Source organism: Artemia franciscana, unplaced genomic scaffold (genome assembly GCF_032884065.1).
Source record: "Artemia franciscana unplaced genomic scaffold, ASM3288406v1 PGA_scaffold_33, whole genome shotgun sequence".
NCBI lineage: Eukaryota > Metazoa > Arthropoda > Branchiopoda > Anostraca > Artemiidae > Artemia > Artemia franciscana.
Genome location: NW_027062668.1, coordinates 1115563 through 1133241, shown reverse-complemented (window position 1 = coordinate 1133241; position 17679 = coordinate 1115563). Strand labels below are relative to the sequence as shown.

At 35.0% G+C, this 17679-nt stretch overlaps 2 protein-coding genes across 3 annotated transcripts in view; one reads left to right on the top strand and one right to left on the bottom strand.

Annotated features, from left to right (window-relative positions):
* The first annotated feature begins 2688 nt into the window (after positions 1-2688).
* Positions 2689-3630, top strand: LOC136041698 (uncharacterized). Its single transcript, XM_065726425.1, has one exon. It carries the CDS (start codon positions 2689-2691, stop codon positions 3628-3630), a length of 942 nt encoding a protein of 313 aa, XP_065582497.1.
* Positions 3631-6115: 2485 nt separating this feature from the next.
* LOC136041709 (uncharacterized) overlaps positions 6116-17679 on the bottom strand; it is an 80756-nt gene continuing 69192 nt past the window's right edge. Inside the window, exons 5-6 of one of the 2 annotated variants that reach the window (XM_065726451.1) lie at positions 16079-16258; positions 6116-7295 (exon numbers count right to left, since the gene is read on the bottom strand). In XM_065726451.1, coding sequence (XP_065582523.1) covers positions 6937-7295; positions 16079-16258 — 539 coding nt within the window. In that variant the 3' untranslated portion in view covers positions 6116-6936. The remainder of the gene's footprint in view (positions 7296-16078; positions 16259-17679) is intronic. The other variant, XM_065726449.1, reaches the window with a different exon arrangement.

Sequence of the window (17679 nt, the reverse complement as noted above, 5' to 3'; positions counted from 1 at the left end):
AGTAATGAAAGAGAGGTGATACCCAACTCTCAGCTGCTATTCTTGGGAGAAATCTGACAGTTAAAATTGGCCACGGAATTCCTGTATTGTCTGAAAATCGCTTTTCTGTGAATAGACGAGGTACGTGGTGACGGAGTGCACTTGGCACATTGACGATAAATCTCATAAATACAGTTTTGTTAAGAAAGTAATAACTCAGTGATAATTTATTGCGCCCTTAGGCCCTCGCCTAGTGGGTCAATTGGTAAATCCATACATTTACAATACATTAAAAAAAATATAAAAATATTTACAATAACATTACAAAAAATTCTCAAATTAAAAGAGCAGTTAAATTTTCCTGCAAAACGAAATAAAAAGTAAATTTTAAGCGATGAGGATTCCTGGCAAAGAATTCAATCCATTTAATCATGATACATTTAATTATTAAGAGTTTAATCTTTAAAGAAAATTGGACTTAAACAGAAATTAAAGAAAGATTTATTGCTTCAAAGATTGCAACAGATGTAGACTTGTCTTTATGCAATTTTTTAAGCCTTAGGTTACAGAAGGTTGCAGAAGGAGTAGAGACAATTAAAAATCATCCTGCCTGCATAGATACGATTTTTGATCTTATAACGGCCAAGTTCATATACCTCTTTCATAACAGGACAATTATTTCCCTCGAACTGAAATCCTTTGTATGCTAGACATAAAAAGAACTGCAGAATAGCGAAAGAAAAACTAGATTTAAACTTGCAATGTACGTCTCAAATTGAACCTATTTCTTTTAATTGTCAAAGTTTAATGAACAAAATGAAAAGGTTCAAATTTTTTTTGTCACAAGTGAATCAGTTTGTTAGTGATAACAAACTCTACCTAAAAAGTAACTTGGGCCAATTCTCACCAAAACTGAATATGTAAATCTTATGACAATTGGTACACCAACAGAATTGGCTGTTTGTCCTGAATCTAAATATACAAGTTCATTCAGTTTACTGTTACCGATCAAAAGTTTCTTAATTTAACTTCATTTTTAATAGTGTTGAAAATTCAAACTGTAGGGATTAATTCGCCCCCGATTGTTAACATTCCGTGCAAGTACATAAATTGAAAGTTCATATTCTAGTTCTGGGGTGTATATGATCAATGCTTTGGCGTTATACAAACGAAAAGAAAATAAGCACGAATAAAAATTTCTCCGTTGCTAGAAACACATATTTATAAAAGTGTTCTGAGACGTGTTATGGAATAGCTTATCTTTTGTAAAAAAAATTATAAACGATAACTTATTGGTCGTTAACCAGGCTCTGTTTAAGTTCGCATCATTATAACATCAGACTTTATTTCTGCTTTTCTTAAATTTTGATTAATAAAAAAATTCAACAAAATAGTTTTTCAAATAAATGTAAAGAGCTATAATAAACCAAAAAAGAGATGACATAAAGTCAAATAATTTTCCAGACGTAAAGCCACCACAAATCACATCAATAAATAAATGAGACACAAAACGAACAGAAATTACAACAAAAAACCGAGTTGACTAAAAAATTATCACGTACTAAGATGAGTTGGGGTGAAGACCCCATGTCTTCTAAAGAAAATAACTTGTATTTAGAGCGACTCAGCCGAATAGTAGCCGAAACTCTAAACAAGAGCTAAGAGCTCATATGGTATGAGCTCTAGCAAAACTCTAAGAATCAATAGATTGCTTTAAAAGGAAAATCAGAAGCTTAATGCCCGTTGGGATTTAAAATAAATGCTCTGATTCACGAGGTCCTACTAAACATCAACATTCATTAAGATCCGATCACCCCCTCGTAAGTTAAAAATATCTCAATTTTTCTAATTTTTCCTCTCCCTTCAGCCCCCCAGATGGTCGAACCGGGAAAACGACTTTATTAAGTAAATTTGTCCAGCTCCCTAGCACGCCTACCAATTTTCATCATCCTAGCACGTCTGAAAGCACCAAACTCGCCAAAGCACTGAACCCCCTAACACCCCTTAAGAGAGTGGATCCCGTCCGTTTACGTCAATCATGTATCTACAGCATTTATAAGTGTTTTCCAAGATTTCCGGTTCCCCCCTCCAACTCCCACCAATGCCAACAAGATCTGATCGGGATTTGAAATAAGAGCTCTGAGACATGAGTTCCTTCTAAATATCAAATTTCATTAAGATCCGGTCACCCGTTCTTAAGTTACAATACCTCAATTTTCCAATTTTTCCAAATTAACAACCCCCAGCTCTCCTAAGGAGAACAGATCCATTCCAATTATGTCAATTACATATCTATTACTTGTGCTTATTTTTTCCATCAAGTTTCGTCCTCATCTCTCCACTATAAGCATTTTCCAAGATCTCCAGTTTCCAAGTTTTCCGGTTTCCCCCTCCAGCTCCCTTCAATGTCACCAGATCTGGTCGTGATTTAAAATGAAAGTGCTATAGCACAAAATCCTTCTGAAAATCAATTTTTGATTTTAAATCAAAATTTATCCGCCATTCATAGTGAAAACACCTAAACTCGTTTAACAAGTGTTATAATTTGTTCGTGTCATATCGGATGCAGGAAATTGATTTGGATTAGCCTGCTGCAAACCTAATTGGATAATATCTGGCACTATTTGAAGCTGGGGGGTCGTAAAAAAGCCCCCCTTGTGTGTAAGTCTTTGTCTCATGTTAATTAGAGTTACTAATTAGTAGTTTACGATGTCGTCCTGGAAAATCGGAGATGTTGCGGTTGCTAAGTTTCATGGTTATCCCTTGTGGCCAGTTAAAATTATTGGTGAAGTCAAGCAAGCTTCAGGTCCAACAAAATTCACCGTTTTCTGCTACGGGTCGCATGATTTTCAAACAGTCTCTACCCAAAGCCTCCACGACGTCAAATTAAAGAGAACAGAGGCACTGCAAAAAACTACTAACGAGGCCAAGCTTGCTTTCTATGAAATGGACAATGACCCAGAAATCTACCAGCCATACTTGGAAAATTATCGTGCTAAGCGCAAGGGCACTGTTTCTAACAGCACTGAACAACCAGGACATCTTTCGAAAAATCATCCGTCAAATTCAAGCCCGGATATAGGCAACCAATCTTCTGACCTGAACATGAGACTAACTCAGACCCAACAAGAATTGGAAGCTGTAAAAGCGAATCTCAGGGATGAAATCTCACGTAAAGTTTCTGATCGCATAAAAAATCAACTCCCGCACTCGGCTGAATCAATTATATCTGACGTATATGATTCTTTGATGGTCGAATACTCGCCAAAATTTGATTTTATCGAAAAGCAACTAAAATCGCTAAAAAAAAGCTTCATGATACTCGAAGAGAGTGTGAAAAAGATTGAAAGTAGACTTGACGATATTGAGCAGGAAGATAGGCTGGATTCACTTATTTTCAGTGGTGTCAAACAAGCTCCGGGTGCTGATGTAAAATCGTGTATTAATAATATTATCTCGGACAAGATGGGTGTACAAGTTTATGTTTCGGAACTAACTAAAGTGTATAGATTTACCCTTCCAGCGAATCCTACGCGGCCTGATATGATTGCACCGGTACTCGCCCAGTTTTCGTCTAAAGATGTGGCTAGAAAGGTATTTGCTGCTAAGAGCAAACTGGCCAAATCTGGTATATTTGTGTCAGAAAGTTAAACTAAGAAGCGACGAGAAATTCTGCAACTGGCTCGTGATAGGTTAGGTAACCACAACGTATCACGGCCGTATTTTCGCTCGATCTGGAAATGACGCTCGGACACGCCGACTGTGGAGTTGTGACGACATATAATCTGAATTTTTTTTTTCGTTTTAGTAGTTATAAATGTGTACTTCAGTATTTACATTCTTTCGTAGTAATAGTTCTTTAATAGGAAGTAGGATAATTTATTTATGAATGTTTTCACGATTACTACAGTTAGAAAAAATTCGCTTTTCGTTGGATAATATTTTCTCGAGTGATGTTGGTAGCCGATCGGAATTTTCGGATAAACAGCCTGCAAGGCTTAGTAAATATGTTGCAGTAGATGATGTGAGTGCACCCGTTATGCTGTCCAGATTCCAGATTCTCCACTGGAATTGTCATTTAACTACTTCACATGAAGATGTAGTTGATATAATTAATAAACTTGACAGTGAGGTGCAAGTGATAGGTATTTGTGAATCATTTATTAGTGAACAGTGTCCTTCTTCGTTATTTAATTTTCCAGGTTACACACTTATTTCCAAGAACCAGTCATTGATGGGAAGGGGAGGTTTAGCATTCATAATCAAGGATGATATAAAATTTAAAGTAAGGGAAGATTTATCTTTATGGATTGAAGGTAAGATTGAAACTTTTGCTATTGAAATAGTGACAAGTAATAATAATCCACTTCTTATTTCATCGGTGTATAGACCCCTTGGTGCTAGTCCGGATTTTATCCTAGAGGAATTCGAAATTTGAGTGCCTCAAGGCTTATCTGGGACCTCTACTTTATCTTATTTATGTTAATTCGTTGGCTTCACATGTTGGAGTTGAAGCGCTGACCTCTTTCGCGGACGACACTGCGATAACAGTAATTGGTATTTGTTTGGTGCAGGTTGCACATAAGGCTAATTTGGCACTTGAACGTTTGCGCAGTTTTACAGTAGGTAGTTCCCTAGCAGTTAATGCATCTAAAACAAATTACATTATATTTAGTAGAACAGATAGGTTACTTAATGATAATAATAACATTTTTTTTGGACATTTACCCATTAAACAAGTTTTTGAAATTAGGTATTTGGGGTTTTATTTAGATAATAATATTAGTTGGAAAAAGCATCGTAGTGTTATTGGTGCTAAAATGGCTAGGGGTCTAGGAATTCTGAGACGTGTAAAAAAAACTTTTCGTTCAAGATTTTAAAAATCATTTATTTTTCCCTTGTTCATCCTTATATAGATTATGGTTGTGTTCATTGGGCTAGCAATTTCTTCTCTAATTACAAAAGGATCCAGATTTTGCAAAATAAAAGCATTCGATTGATTGCGGGCATAAAAGAGCAGGTTGAATCCAAAACTACTGCTAGCTTTTCCCGGTGTAATGTTTTAAATGTTGGTCAGATTCGTGACTACCAGGCATCAATTTTTGTGTTCCAGAGCATGAAACATATATGCCCTGAGTATTTTCATGATTATTTTTCCATGAATCAGGAGTACCATAATTATGATACAAGAAATTCACAACTTTTAAGCCATGAACAAAGAAAAACAGTTCGATCATCATATGTGGTTCGTAATCTGGGGCCTTCTGTTTGGAATAGTTTGCCGGCTGGCATCAGGGAGTCTGTCACTTTATATGAGTTTAAAAATAAATTGAAAATATTTTATTTAAGTAATAGGTTTTGAAGGGCAGATGGTTTTTGATGTCTTTTTTTTTGCAGTTTATTAATGTGGGGCGGGGACTGAATACCGGTAAATGATATTTAATATGATTATTTTGTTGTATTTTGTTCATGTGTATGTGTTGTTATTTTTTATATATAAGATAGGCTAGGTGGTTAATCATGAGATGTTATGTTTAGATATTTATTTATAAGATGTAAATCATAATATGAAATTGCAGCACAAGTCCTTAGGACTTTCTTTTTGCTGCAATAATTTATTAATGTTGTCATTTTTTTTATTTATGTTTGTATTGTGGATAAAATAAAACTTACCTACCTACCTACCTACCTATTAAGATTTGATAACCCGTTCGTAGGTTACAAATACCTAATTTTTCTAATTTTTCAGAATTACTCCCCCCTCCCACTCCACCAAAGAGAGTGAATCCGGTCCAGTTATTTCCGTCACATATCTTGGACATCTGCTTATTCTTCTACCAAGTTTCATCCTGATCTCTCCGCTTTAAGCTTTTTCCAAGATTTCTGCCCCCCCCCCCTAATGACACTGGATCCAGTCTGGATTTAAAATAAGAGATCCTTCTAAATATGAAATATGAAAATATCCGAGGTCCTTCTAAATATGAAAGTTCATTAAGATCCGATCACTCCTTCGTAAGTTAAAAATACCACATTTTTTCTAATTTTTTAGAATGACCTCCCCGCCCCCAACTCCCCCAAAGAGAGCGGATCCGTTCCGGTTATGTAAATCATGTATCTAGGACTTGTGCTTATTTTCCCCTCCAAGTTTCATCCCGATTCCTCCACTCTAAGCGTTTTCCAAGATTTTAGCCCCTCCCCCCGATTCCCCCAATGTCACCGGATCCGGTCGGGGTTCAAAATAAAGGCTCTGAGACACAATATCACCAAGTACACCTTGGCAACAAGACAGTAAACCTCCTGGACCAGATCCTGGGAAAAAAAGTCCTACTATTAGCCAGTAGCTATAAACGTTTTTACTGATAATGTAAGAGAAACTGATTTTATTACGTCCTCGTAATTTATTATACCACACAGCTTTTACGTTTATAATCAAATCGAAACGAAATTGTAGAAAACGGGTAAACAAAATAAATCAAGAAAAGGAGGAAAAACACTAACTCGGTAAAAAAAGTGAAAACAAAAGAAAAGAAAAGCTTGCATCTCAAAAGGGAAAAATATTCAACTTTGTTTACCAGAAATCAAACCAACAAGTCTTGCATTGTGCTAGCTCTTAGAAGATGACAAAAGCAGATATTTTCTAATAAATGTCCATATTATTTTTGAGCCGATTGATAAAACCATCAAAAAACAATTCGATCCTTTTTCTAGGGAGGGGACAGACGTATCACTATATTCCCCAGACAATTCCACTCCACTGGGAATCCTCCCATCTGGAAACCCCCTCCCCCGGAGAGAATTCTTCTGTTACTGAAAATTCCATTAATCTGATTCCTTGGTGTGTAACTCCTGTTGATATTGTGCCTCGAATGTTTTCCTTCACAAAAGACACAGTTGAACGTTTATCAGCAACGTAGCTAATTTTCTTTTTCACATGGTTTTTAAGATTCATTTTATTTTCTATTTTTTTTTTCTAAATATTTTATTCAGAAAGTTGGCTTTTCCAGGACTCATTTTTTCTTCAATTGCTTCTTCAATTACTGATTTAAATGTCTCTCTTGGTATTTTTTTCAGACATATTTTTTGAGTTGATTTTTTTTTTTTTTTCAGACATATTTTTTGAGTTGATTTTTTTTTTTTGAACAAATCTGTGAAATGCTTTTTAAACGTTCTCAAGGCTCCGTAGCTTTGCTGGCCATCAAGTGTACCTCCATAAGCTGGTTGGGCAACAGGAGCAGCTTCATAGCCTTGCTGAGAAGCAGGCTCAGCGTGATGGTGGTGATGAGCCTCTGGAGCAGATTGATCAGCTGCTTGTGGTGCTAGAATATTAAAATAATTGAAAATAAGTACAGTATTAAATAAGCTTTTGAAATAAAATTTATGTCAAACATTGTTTTTATGGCTTTGAGCTCTGGGAAAAGAATGTTTAGAGAAGTATAAAACAAGACACTATTTTGCTCTTTGATATCATATAAAGAGTTTGATATTTAGTTTCAATTTTGATATTTAGTTTTGATTTCAATTAGAGAGTTAAACTTATTTGAACTCAAAACTAACCTACAAGTGAACTCGGCCAATTTTGTTGGCTGGACGGTAGAAATTTTGTTTGGAATTTTTTCTTAACAAGAGTTGGCAAATATTCAATGAATTTGAACAAGCATGTTGATAGCATGGCACAGGTTATTGGAAAAATACTGCTTAGGAATTCATCTGGTTACCTAAGGTTAGCTTAAACATAATCAGGCTTACAAATGTAACAAGGAATTACAATAAAAAAGAAAAATTTGATTTTTCCACTATTTTGTAAAAAAGAAAATTGAACTCAAGACATAAAGTAAAGGTATCGTTTACGGTAAATTCTGACATTGGTTAACCACATCAAGTTTTCTTTCTTTTTTTCTCTCATTCGCTGTGTTATTTGGCTCCATCTAAGAAATAATGAAATAAAAAACAAGTTTTTCAACTGAAAGTAAGGAGCAATATTAAACTTTAAATGAACAAAAATTATTACGTACATGAGGGGGGGGGGGGTCTTCCCTTCGTCAACACCTCGCTCTTTATGCTAAATTCAAATTTTTTTTTCAATTCTTTAAGAAGGATTCCCTGAATCACAAAGGCCGTTTAATTAGAATAAATAGATCTTTTGAAAGTACTAAAATAGACTTTAGCATAAAGAGGGAAGTATTGACGAGGGGAAAACCCCCTCATATACCTTATAATTTCTGTTTGTTTTAAGTTTTAATGTTTCTTTCAGTTGAAAAAATTTGTGTCTTTTAATTTAATTAAATAAAAAAAACAAGTTTTTTTTAACTGAAAGTAAGGAGCGACATTAAAACTTAAAACGAACAGAAATTACTCCGTCTATAAAAGGGGATGTTCCTCCCTCAACGTCCCGCTCTTTACGCTAAAGTTTTACTCTTTCTCTCAATTCTACTTTATTAAACAGTAAATAACTTTAGTGTAAAGAGCGGGATGTTGAGGGAGGAACAGCCCCTTTCATACACGGAGTAATTTCTGTTCGTTTTAAGTTTTAATGTCGCTCCTTACTTTCAGTAAAAACAACTTTTTTTTTATTTAATTTCTGAACGTTTTTGAATTAATGCATATTTTTATTTTGACTCTCCGCAAATGAAAAATTAAAAGGAAATAATTGAAACGAATAAAAGTTATGATTAAAGTTAGATTAGAGATAGGAATTAAACAATACTCAGACAATTCAACATGAGATTTATCAGCACAGTTATAACCATAAAGTGTACGAGTTTGAGTGTATTTGAACCAACAAATTCCAAGATTCGAGATTTTTATTTCACATAAAATAAACACGCACAAATAATTTCATAAAACCAACAGGGAACTGAGCTCGAAAAAAGCCTAAAAAGATCAACCAAAAACATCATAGCATGTAGAAGAAGAGGGACAAAGAAGACTAGCCCAACATGGCAAATTCCATAAATAAAAGGATTAAATAAAATCAACCTTTCATCAAAGGTCAATAATATGTTCTACTAATTTTGTCTTTGAAAGTTTTCAGCTATTAATATTTTTAAATAAAAAATTTAATTTCAGCCTATTTGCTATAAAAGAGATTTGGTATCTTGTTGAAATTAATTTTTTTCACATTTAACCGAGGGGACTCCATACGCTTCAAAACGAGCCAAAGAAGCAACAAGTGAGTGAAAGGGGATGACAAGAATATATGATTCATAAAGATCACTTTCACCTCGTCGCTATGCCAAATTAAATCATTACTAGAAAAAGTAGGAATGCCTTATTTATGGAATAATGGTCCTTGTTCTAGTGATATACCAACATATTTAGAAGGCTACGCAGAATCTATATTTGAGAGTCAGGAAATTCAGCATTGACAAGGGGTGGTTTTAGATTCTACAACTCTACAACATTATAATCAGGCAAAACCTAGTTTTGGAGAGGAAGTTTATTTTAAATTTAATTTACCAGTTATGATTCTACGTCGTCGACTCAGCTTAGGGTGAATTGCCTTCCAATCAAGAACAGGCAACAAACATTCGACGAAAAAAAAGATAGTTGGTCCTGATAGGCGGTATGTTTGTCCCCTTTGTAAAGATGAGGATGAAGATTTGGATCATTTTCTCCAGAAATGCCTTTTTTCTCCAGAAATGCAGAAATGCATTTTCTCCAGAGTGGGAATGTATATAGATAAATCCTTAATAAGAATAAAAAGTTTTATATGATTAATTTCTTTTGTTGTTAGATTAGGTATTTTCACGATGTATTCTGTTCTTGTACGTGATTGTAATTCGTAATGTTGTTTATTTTCCTTATTTGTTTGTTATTTATTTATATTTTTGTGTGTATATAGCCCTCTAATACACTTATCTATCTATCTATCTATGTATCTATCTAATCAGAAAAATTAGAAAAAAGGTGGTATTTTTAACTCACGAACTGCTGATCAGATCTTAATAAATGTTTGGAGGGATATTATGTCTTGTAGCTCTTATTTTAAATCCCGACAAGATCAGTTAACATTGGGGGAGTTAGGGGGGGCAGAATCTCGGAAAACACTTAGAGTGGAGGATCGGGATGAAACTTGGTGGGAAAAATAAGCACAAGTCCTAGATACGTGATTAAAATAACCGAAACGGATCGCTCACTTTGGAGGAGTTGGGGGGAAGGGTCGATTCTAAAAAATAAAAAAATAAGGCATTTTTAACTTACGAAGAAGTGATCGGATCTTAATGAAATTTCATATTTTGAAGGACCTCTTAACTCAGACGTAGGTTTTTAAATCTCGACTGGATCCAGTGTTATTGGAGGGGAACCGGAAACCTTAAAAAATGCTTAAAGCGGCGAGATCAGAATGAAACTTGGTGGGAAGAATAAGCACATATCCGAGATAAGTGACTGACATAACTGGACCGGATCCACTCTCTTTGGTGGAGTTGGGGAGGGGGGAGTAATTCGAAAAATTTGAAAAATGAGGTATTTGTAACTTACGAACGGGTGATCAGATCTTAATGAAATTTGATATTTAAAAGGATATTGTGCTTTAGAACTCTCATTTTAAATTCCAACCAATCCAGTGACATTGAGGGGAGTTGGACCGGGAAACAGGAAATCTTGGAAAATGTTTAGAGTGAAGAGATGGGGATGAAACTTGATGGGAAAAACAAGCACAAGTTATAGATACGTGATTGACATAATTGGAACAGATCCATCCTCTTAGGCTGTTAATTAGCAAAAATTAGAAAAATTGAGGTATTTTTAACCTAAGAGCAGGTGACCGGATCTTAATGAATTTTGATATTTAGAAGGAACTCATGTCTTAGAGCTCTAATTTCAAATCCCGACCAGATCTGTTCACATTGGGAGGAGTTGGAGGGGGACATCTGAAATCTTGAAAAATGCTTATAAACGTTGTATTTTCGTGATTGACGTAACGGGAGTGGATCTGCTCTCTCTGGGGGAGTTAGGGGCTAGGGCTCAGTGCTTTGGCGAGTTTTATGTTTCTGGACGTGTTAGGACGATGAATTGGTAGGCGTGTCAGGGAGCTGCACAAATTGACTTGATAATTTCTTTTTCTCCAATTCGACCATCTTGGGGGCTGAAGGGAGAGGAAAAATTTGAAAAAATTAGGCATTTTTGACTTATGAGTGGGTGATCGGATCTTAATGAATTTTGATATTTAGAAGGACATCGTGACTCAGAGCTCTTATTTAAATCCTGATCGGCATTAAGCCTTTGATTTTCCTTTTAAAGCAACCTATTGATTCTTAGAATATTGCTAGAGTTCATATCATATAAGCTCTTGGCTCTTCCAACCTCTTCAAAAGTGCCATATGAGCTCTTAGCTCTTGTTTTAAGAGCAAATACTATATGTAATCAATGGACAAATTAAAAACTTAAAAAGGCAACTAAACATCTATAACAGGATTATTTGATCGATTTGTAGTTAGTTAGGGAGGGAAACACGTCAAACGGTGACTTTTAATGCCCAAAAAAAACTCAACTCTCACTGAAGCTTCAGATATATACATAATTAGTTATAAGGGCGAGACGAGGGGAGGGTGGAGGTAAAAATTTACATCTAACCCACAAGGGCCGTAACCAAGACTTCTGTTCAAGAGGGGCTATTATGTCGGGCGGGGTGGGTACCAAAAACCTTCTAAAACTGCATCAAAAATGTTCAATTTATATTTACTCCTAGTAATTTCTGGCATTATTTCTGGTCTGGGCTTTTATTGTCATGGTTGAAGCGGGAGCTACAACCCAGTAAAGAGCGAACCACAGCCCATAGTAACCTAAGGTTAAAAAAGTGTGTTTTGAAAAAAACTGCCAAGTGAAAAATATCACCAATTGAGACTGACTCAGAAATGGTAACTATTATTTCGGTTTGTCTTAAAAGTAAGAGTTTATTAAGGAAAGAAGTTTACGGTGCTTTAGAAAAAAAGTATGAAAGCCCAATTGCTGATATCTACGAGCTTTTCATCAGTTTTACCATCTATAAGTGCCATATAGCGTTAAAAATGGCACTTTTGGTGCCACATCTTTGATGGAAAAGTTTGGAAGCATAAAACGGTACTTTTGTAATAGTTATAGTCCAAAATCTTTAACTGGAGATTTACAAGAACGCCTTCCGTCTACTATCCCTCCCAGCCCCCCTTAGTAATTCTTAAAATATCGAATGTTCTTAAGAGGAAGAAATTCATAAAAGAACAATTAATTGAATCTCAAAATTCCCAATGACTATTCCTTGACGTGCTCACTCCCCTTCTCCAGTTCTCAAAAGTTAAGCTTTGCCAAATATAGTTTAATGCTCTCACTCTTCATAATAGAAGCTTTTATTAACTCAATGTTTTATAATAGCCAATTACAAGGTATTCTGAATAAGGTCTAACAACTATGCTTTTGGTGGTGACATAGCTCTCCATAGTCTTTGTGAAAAGGGCTGTAAGTTTCACAACTTGGTCTTACAAGAACACAGAGATCGAACTCAATTGTAAGCCGCCGTAGTTCAGTTAATAGTGCGTTAGACTTGATTTAGAACGGCAAGGGTTCAGTTCCTTAATCAGGCATTTTTATTTCAATCATGCTAATTTTTTTGTGAATCGTGAAATATTCCATACACCATTTTTGGAACGAATTGCGCCCCGGGCATCAGCCTTTTGCCTCTTAGGGGTTGGAGAAGCGTAGGAATATGGTTCTGGAACCATTGAAAGTTGTATCTTCAAAAAAGGATTACTTAGTGTTATATTTTATTCATATTATTTCTTTTTTTCTATGTAATAGACAGAATAAAACTATTTGTAGTGTATATAGAGAAATCATAGCACTAAGAACCTATTAGCATTTTTTGGTTTCTATAATATTTTTCTGGTTGTCAGGTTACTTTCCAATTTTTTCTTGTTTATTGCTATTCCACACCTGTATGTCTAATGGTTTTGGTGTTTATCACCAAAAACATTGGGGATGGGGGGATGTTTAATGAAATAATTAGACATAGCAAAGTTTTGCTTAGGTTTTGAAAGCCTTAAAAAACTTCTTTAGAAAAACTGTTATTCTTTCCTAACTGTTGACGTTGGCCACCTTCAAAAATTGCGTACACCATTTTGTGTAATTTGAATTTCTCGGCATTATTTGAAAAATGATAAGAAATTAAATAAGTTTTTTTGACTAGAGTTAGGAGCGACCTTTAAAATTCAAGCGAAAAGGAAGTATTCCGTATATGAGGGTGCTACCCCCCCTCCCTCAAAAAATTGAGAAGATCATTGTAGTGCTGCTTCTACATTAAATTTAAATTAAAAACGAGCAAATACTAATATTAAAAACAAAATTTTATGAGGGAAGTAAAGAGCAAAGTTGAAACTTTAAACAAAAAAAAATTCCTTCACGGTCTGTATAACATACATCAGTAAAGCCAGTACAAATAAACCAAATAATTATATTTCCCTATGTTTGTAGGACTATAGAAAACTAATGCTTCACTGAAAACACCGAAAAATATAGCAGTTTTGGTATAGTAAAAGTAAGCCGATTTTGGCCACTTTTTACAATATATAAATAAAGGATTTTTTTTAGTAACACTAAAGTGTATTTCTTAGAATTTAACATTATTTATTACTCATTATTGGTATTAAAGCTGGTGAGACCAAAATATTACCTGATAAATCAATCCTATGTTTCTGTATGCTGTTCAGTGACTTTGCGGTTATCACAGATGGTGTAAGACTATGAAAAGCTTTGCAAGAGACTACCCCTTCCTCAACTACATCTCACCTTTATAGTCACAGAAACTTTGGAGGGGGCTCATTAGACCAGAAATTGAAAGCTCTAGTCCTTTTTATTAAAAGTGATCAGAAGCCAGTCAATCATTGTGTGTGGGGGAGGGGATTATATAAGAGAGTGTGTCCGAGGGGGGGGGGGATAAACTTCGGCTCCCAAATTTTCATAGGTTCCTATTGTATTTATTCAAAACCGTTCAAAGGGTATGGGTAAAACCAGGGCAACTGCCCCAGGCACCGCAGCTGGATTGGGGGCTGCTGCCTACTTTGATTAAAACTTTGATGTAACGTTTTTGATTGTAATTGGGTATGGAAGGGTGAGTTTTAATTCTCTAGGCTTCAGCAACCCTGTTATTGGCTCCGAATCTGTTGATATAATGCAATCATGGCTCCAGCGGCATCTACAGCCATGTAAAGAGCGAAACACAGCCCATAGTAACCAAAAATTAAAAATGCGTTTAGAAAAAAACTATCCAGCGAAAACAGAAATTGTCATTTGACACTAATTCAAAAATGTTGACTATTATTTCGGTTTGTCTTACAAATAAAAGTTTATAGTGAAAACAAATTTATGGTGATTTCGAAAAAAGTTTGAAACACATCGAAAAAGGCTTCGGATCGAAATGATAAGTGTACTATTGGAACCAGCATAGCTGATAACAGACACAGGGAAATTACATTCCCCAACTATGAACAAGAAGGAAAATCACTCTTTTCCATGGGTACCACTGATATCTCCTATTTCTTTTTTTTTCTCTTTCTCTAGCAGGGCTATAGGAGTGACCAGAATATCATAGAGGTGTGTAATAGCTCATTCAGACGGAAATTGAAATTGCTATTGCCCTTTTTAAGGGACCAAAAAGATTGGAGGGCAGCTGGCTTCCCTTCCCCCAAGGCCCCCTCCCCCTAAGTCATCCAGTCAAAATTTTGAAATAGATATTTCTTCAATTTAGTTCTAAGGTCTAATATTTTTTTTGTGTGATAATATAACCCGCCATAGTTCCTGAGGAAAGGGCTGTATACTGTATCGGTATTGGACGTATCAATATCACACGTGTTGGTATGGGCATATTGCTATTGGGTATCCTTTGGTATCACAGGTATCTTAGGTAGATTTTAACAGCTCATGTAAAAGATATTGCTTGTATCTATGGCCATCCTATAAATTTCACCATCAGATAGTTCCGCATGGCACTAAAAACGACACTTTTGGTGCCCTGTCTCAAGTTGAAAAGTTGTTACTATTGAGCAACCAAAACTTTTTAGAATAACGTTTAATGGCTCATTTGAAAGCTGTAGCTCCTATCTAAATGATGTTTATAAATTTTACCATCCGTAAGCGTGAAACAACACTTTTGTTATTAAATCTTAGGTAGAAAAACTATTCTTCTATTTAAAAACTATTTAAAACGATTGAGTGTGAAACGTTCATGAAAAAATCTTTAATTTCTAGTCGTAGCTCCAGAAATCCCCCTTTCTGTCGAAAGTTCTTTCCTGGAAATCCAAAAATGCTGAAAATAGCCCCGGATAAGGGGTTTTAGCTCCAAGAGATAACCCTGTATCTTCTTCAAGCCTAAATTCTAGGCTATCCTTATAGGATAAACGACTAGGGAGATCATTTATATGTATCAAAAACAGTAACAGTCCAAGTATAGGCACCTTGGGCACTCAAATATCATCTAGAGAGTTAGGCTGAGACTGACGGCCTTGGACTTCTACTTGACGTCCGTAATTTCGTAAATATGACTATATTAAATCCAATGCTATTCCACGAATTATCAAATGCTTTTTATATGTCAAAAAAATGCATGATATGTGTTTACTATTATTCAATGAATCATTAATTGTCAGCTAAAGGGCTGCAACTACTTGTTCAGTAGAACGAACCGATTGAAAAGAAATTGGCTTTTAATTCAAATAACTTTTATCAAAAAAATTGGAATTTTTTTGTTTAATAACCTTTCTAAAATCTTTGACAAAGAAGAAAGTTTTGTAATGGGCCGATAATTCTTAAAATTTTTGTATCATCAATTTCAGACAGTGGGATAACTTGGGTATTTTACCATTCAGTAAGGAATTCCCCCGAAGATAAACAAAATATTTGTATTTTACAGTAAAAAAAAAGCACTTTATATTTTTGATAAACAGAAATCATGGGTCGTTTTGTGTTTTCAGTAAAGTTCAGGCTTTTCAAAAAGTTATACAAATGCAAGGAATGAACATGAGACCGTTTTTTTTTAGCTAGTCTTAAAGATGCATGTTACATAAATTGTAAAGAAATAATTTCTGTATGTTTCAAGCTCCAAATTTACTCTGAACTTTAGGGGAAAAACTACCTGATTGTGCAGCATAGGTTTGTTGGGCAACAGGAGCGGCTCCGAAGCCTTGCTGGCCATCAAGTGTACCTCCATAAGCTGGTTGGGCAACAGGAGCAGCTTCATCGCCTTGCTGAGAAGCAGGCTCAGCGTGACGGTGGTGATGAGCTTCTGGGGCAGATTGATCAGCTGCTTGTGGTGCTAGAATATTAAAAATAATTGAAAATAAGTACAGTATTAAATAAGCTTTTGAAATAAAATTTATATCAAACATTGTTTTTATGGCTTTGAGCTCTGGGAAAAGAATGTTTAGAGAAGTATAAAACAAGACACTATTTTGCTCTTTGATATCATATAAAGAGTTTGATATTTAGTTTAAATTTTGATATTTAGTTTTGATTTCAATTAGAGAGTTAAACTTATTTGAACTCAAAACTAACCTACAAGTGAACTGGGCCAGTTTTGTTGGCTGGACGGTAGGAATTTTGTTTGGAATTTTTTCTTAACAAGAGTTGGCAAATATTCAACGAATTTGAACAAGCGTGTTGATAGCATGGCACACGTTATTGGAAAAATACTGCTTAGGAATTCATCTGGTTACCTAAGGTTAGCTTAAACATCATCAGGTTTACAAATGTAACAAGAAATTACAATTAAAAAGAAAAATTTGATTTTTCCACTATTTTGTAAAAAAGAAAATTGAATTCAAGGCATAAAGTAAAGGTATCGTTTACGGTAAATTCTGACATTGGTTAACCACATCAAGTTTTCCTTTTTTTTTCTCTCAATTGCTGTGTTATTTGGTTCCATCTAAGAAATAATTAAATAAAAAACTTATATTTGGGAAGAGAATCATTTTGATGTGTCTGTTGATATCAAAGTTCCGTTTTTCAGAGTTTTGGTTACTATTGAGCTGAGTAGCTCTGCACTGACAGCACGAACTGTTTGATACAGAATTACCTCTAAAGGAGAGACGAGTAGAAGGTTGAGGTAGGGATTGATGTATAATCTCCAGGGCCCAAGCCACGAATTTTTTTGGGTGGTTTTTTTTCATGGGGGGGGGGGTACAAAAAACCTTAAATCCCACATAAGGGTGTGAAATTGATATTTAATCCCTCTTGATTTCTGGAAATATTTTTATTCTACGCTGTTATTATAAAAGTAAAGAGTAACATTTAACACCAAAATAAGCATTTCATATAGAAGGTGGACTGCCTTTTCCAAAACCTTATGATTTTAGAAACTTTAGATGGTGCTTTGTACATCAGAAACTGAGAGTTCTAGTCTGTTTTTATAAGTCGAAAGGGGTTGGATCTGTATGTCAAAATCGACCAGCCTGTTTGTCAAAGTTGCGATGGATAAAGGGATTTGACAAATTTAGACGTAGCCATAGAAAAAAAGGAGACGCATAAGACTGTCTTATGTAGTAAAAAAATTCAATATCTTGCTTAAAATAACATATAAAAACTATTAAACTCCCCCTAAGCCTTATTGGCTTTACAAGCCGTAATCTGACCAAAAATAAAGTTTGTTTGCCAACAGAGGTCTTTTTTTGAAAATAAATAAAACAGAAGGTTTTGAATAAATCCGATGATATAATTTAACATCTGGTTCGCACGTTT